Consider the following 3,966-nt stretch of genomic DNA (forward strand, 5'->3'; position numbering starts at 1 on the left):
GAAAAGCCTGTGCAACTACTTTCTTCTATACACTCAAGCACAAGGAGGTGATACAATAACCTACTGGACAATCTCTTCTATACACTCAAGCACAAGGAGGTGATACAATAACCTACTGGACAATCTCTTCTATACACTCAAGCACAAGGAGGTGATACAATAACCTACTGGACAATCTCTTCTATACACTCAAGCACAAGGAGGTGATACAATAACCTACTGGACAATCTCTTCTATACACTCAAGCACAAGGAGGTGATACAATAACCTACTGGACAATCTCTTCTCTTTTCCTCAAGGATACAAATAAGCTTGCCCCTGCTGTCATTACTCTTGACAAAGAAGCAGACATGGATCACTTACAGTCACCAAGCAAAGGAGCAGTTTCAGACATAAACTCTTCAGACTTTCAGAACCTTCTGCACAGAGCAACGAGTCCAAACTCTCCATTAAATTCTGAGAAAAGAATTGTTAAGCATTAAACCGTATCAAATAACATCTACACCCCAACTTTATCATCTCTGAGTTATGTTACATAGGATAATGTGAATACAGTGAACCAATCACGTCATTTCCCTAGGCTCAAGCCTTCCAAAATTAGACGAAGAAAAGGAAGACTTCAAAGTCTAGTGCTTTTGGGGAAAATGCGTTAGAATAATGGCACAGAACAAAATATTCACTACTTTACCAAAAGACTGTTTAACCCTATCATCTACATATAAATTTACAGATTAAAATGAGGTAATTTGGGGGCTGACAGGTGGCGTGATGGTTAAGGGCGACAGACTCCCACAAGGCTGACTGCAGTCCAGAACTTTCTCTCTGTCCCTCTCTGTCAAATTGGGAAGGGAAGGGGAGGGGGAGGAAAAGAGAGAGAGGGGAAGGAAAGAGAAAGGAAGGAAAGAGAAAGTGAGAAAGAAAGAAAAAAATAATTCTTATAACAAAACAATGAAGTAATTTTAAAATGGGGGGGAGGCAGCAACAGGTAGCATGGTGGTTAAGGTGTTGGATTCCCATATGGCCAACCACAGGTCGAGTCCCAGACTGGGCAGCTTGAAAATCACACCAGGCAAGTGTGTGTGCATGCCCAAAATCCCAAGAGGAGAATGGAGGAAAAGGGATTACAGGCCATCTGCCCTGAGAGGTGATTTCTCACTTCATCTCTCTGGGAGGTGCATGTGCCTATGGCAAAAACCTTAAAAAAATTTTTTAAATAGAATGGGAGGGGAGAGCAGGCAGAGGCACAGTGGTAAAACGCAATGCTCTGAGGCTGACCCACATGGGAAGATTCTGGATTCACATCCACAGACCTCCCTGTGTACACTGGGCTTGCACATGCCCATGATCCAGAGTTGGCTGAGGCAGGAGTGGATAGCAACATCAAAACCCTGCTGGGATGCTGATTCTCCCTCTCTCTCCTCTCTCTCATTTACAGAAGAAATAAATAAGAACTTTTTTTTAATAATTATTTTATTTAACCTCATTTATTTATTTGCTTATTTCAATTTGACCAACAAGGGACAGAGTGTGTGTGTGTGAGAGAGAGAGAGAGAGAGTGAGCACAAGCTGCCAGGTCCAAGATTCAAACCATGGTCGGCTATGTGGGAATCCAGCATCCCCAACCACCACGCCACTTGCCGACCCCAAGAACATTTTTTTTTAAAAGAAAAAAAAAGGATCAGCCCACAGCCTAGTGGTCAAGGAAGCTGGATTCCACATGGTGAATGCCCAGTTTGAATCCCAGCCCTAGCAACTTGATAAACATGCTGGGCACACGTATGTGCATGACCCAGATCCCAACAAGGTAGAGAAACAGAAGGAATCGCAGCATACCCATGCTCTACTGAGGGATGCTTTCTCTCTGTCTCCCTCTCCGTTCTCTGTCTCTCTCTGGTCAATGCATGTGCCCTCTGGCATAGGCAGACAGACACATAAATAGAGAGGTAAATGTACATATATACATATAAAATATAAATACATATATATAAGATATAAATACATACACATATATATGTATGTACACACACACACACACATATATATATATAAATTAGTTAAGAAGAAGTAAATTTTAAAAGAGGAGACTATACAGTGATGCAGTGATAAAATGCAATGCTCTGTGAGGCTGACCTACATGAGAAGATTCCAGAGTCCCATGATTCCCAAAGATTTCCCTGTGTACACTGAGCATACACAGGCCCATGGCCCAGAGTTAGCTGAAGCAGGGGTGGGTCATAGCAGCAAGACCTTGATGGGATGCTTTCTCTCTCTCTCTCTCTCTCTCTCTCTCTCATGTATGCATGCATGCTTATGGGAGAAATAATTAAAAAAAAAAATAGAAAAAGAAAAAGAATGACGGGCTCCATGGCCCAGTGGTAAAGTAAGCCAGATCCCACATGGCCAACAGCAGAGTTGAAATCCTGGCCCTGGCAGTGTGAAACACATGCCCCAAATCCCAACAGGATGGAGAAATGAATGAGAAGCAACTGTGGCATGAGCATGGCCCGCTGCAAGGGTGCTTTCGCCCTCTCCCTCCCTCTCTCTTTCTCTGCCTCTCTCTGATAAGTATACATACACTCTCATGAAAACACGGAAGGGAGAAAGGGGAAGAAAAAGAGAACAAGGAAAGGAAAGAAGGAAGGAAATAATAGTTAAAAAGCTGTATGTAAGTTTTGTTTTTTGATAAAGAAAGCATAGTCCTCGTTGGTTTCCCTCCCTCAGGCTTACCATCTTTAATCTGCCGTTGATTGATACAGGTACGCTGAACAGATGACAGACATCACTCCTGGTCCTCACTGGTCATACGCACTATCTAACAAACTGAGCTTATGTCCACCCTGGTCACCTCCATTTCCAATGTGATTGCAATTTATCACTTTCACTAAAAATTAGTTGACAAACCCAAACTAATCAAAAGATGAAACACTTATATACTACAATAAAGGGAAGAAGGAAAAAAAGTTCCACATTTCACAAAGGAGAATGTATGGAGAGTAAGAATTTAGCATGCTGGAAAACCATGCTTCAAGTTCAAAATAAGCTACTTCAGTTCAAGTCAATATGTTAGCACTTATCCTATACTAAATGTTGTGCTTTCAAAAAATAAAACTGTGACTCTTGTTCTCAAGATGCTTTTAGTCTATGGAGGGAGAAGGAGATGGTGAACACTTTCTTTTTTTTCAAGAGAGACTTTGGGAACCCCGGTCAAAATGTCTAAGATTTAGGGAACCAGCAGTTAGTGTAATGGCTATGTCGCTGGACTCCCACGTAGTCGACCGCGGTTCGTGTCCCGGACCCAGTGGCTTAAAACTCACGCCGGGCGCGTGTGCGTGCGTGCCCAAGATCCCGAGAGGAGAATGGAGGAGAGGGGATTGCGGCGTGACCATCCCCCCTGGGGGGTGATTTCTCGCTTTCTGTCTCTATGTCTCTCTCTGTCTGTCTGGCGAGCGCACGCGCCCTACAGTGAAAATCTCTCCAAAAAAAACCAGTCAAAATGTCTAAGATTAAAAAACAAAAAATGGTAAGTGTTGGCAGGGGTGTGGTGAAAGGGGAACTCTTTTACACTGCTGGTGGGAATGTAAATTGGTTCAATCACTGTGGAGAATAATTTGAGGAGTCCTCACAAATCTACAAATAGATCTACCATATGATCCAGCAATCCCATTCCTTGGTAACTACCCAAAGGACAGAATTCTTCATTGGAAAAGTGCTTGCTCATCGATGTTTATTGCGGCACTATTCACAATTGCAAAATCATTGAACCAACCCAAATGCCCCCATATGGAGGAATGGACTGAAAAACTGTGGCACATATACTCTATGGAATACTACTCAGCCATAAAAACTAACAAAACCCTGGCTTTTGACAGAAAGTGGAAAAATATGGAAGATTTACTGCTGAGTGAGGCAAGCCAGGCTATGAAGGAGAGACATTGTATGTCCCCACTTAACATATACCAAATGTCT

General features: G+C 42.6%; 1 protein-coding gene across 1 annotated transcript in view; it reads right to left on the reverse strand.

Annotated features, from left to right (window-relative positions):
• The window catches only part of ARMH3 (armadillo like helical domain containing 3), a 270,864-nt gene that overhangs the window by 219,460 nt on the left and 47,438 nt on the right, over positions 1 to 3,966 (reverse strand). Inside the window, exon 6 of the mRNA XM_014583337.2 lies at positions 364 to 456. Within this exon, the coding sequence (XP_014438823.1) occupies positions 364 to 456 (93 nt within the window). The remainder of the gene's footprint in view (positions 1 to 363; positions 457 to 3,966) is intronic.

This window comes from Tupaia chinensis, unplaced genomic scaffold (genome assembly GCF_000334495.1).
Source record: "Tupaia chinensis unplaced genomic scaffold, TupChi_1.0 Scaffold144255_1, whole genome shotgun sequence".
NCBI lineage: Eukaryota > Metazoa > Chordata > Mammalia > Scandentia > Tupaiidae > Tupaia > Tupaia belangeri.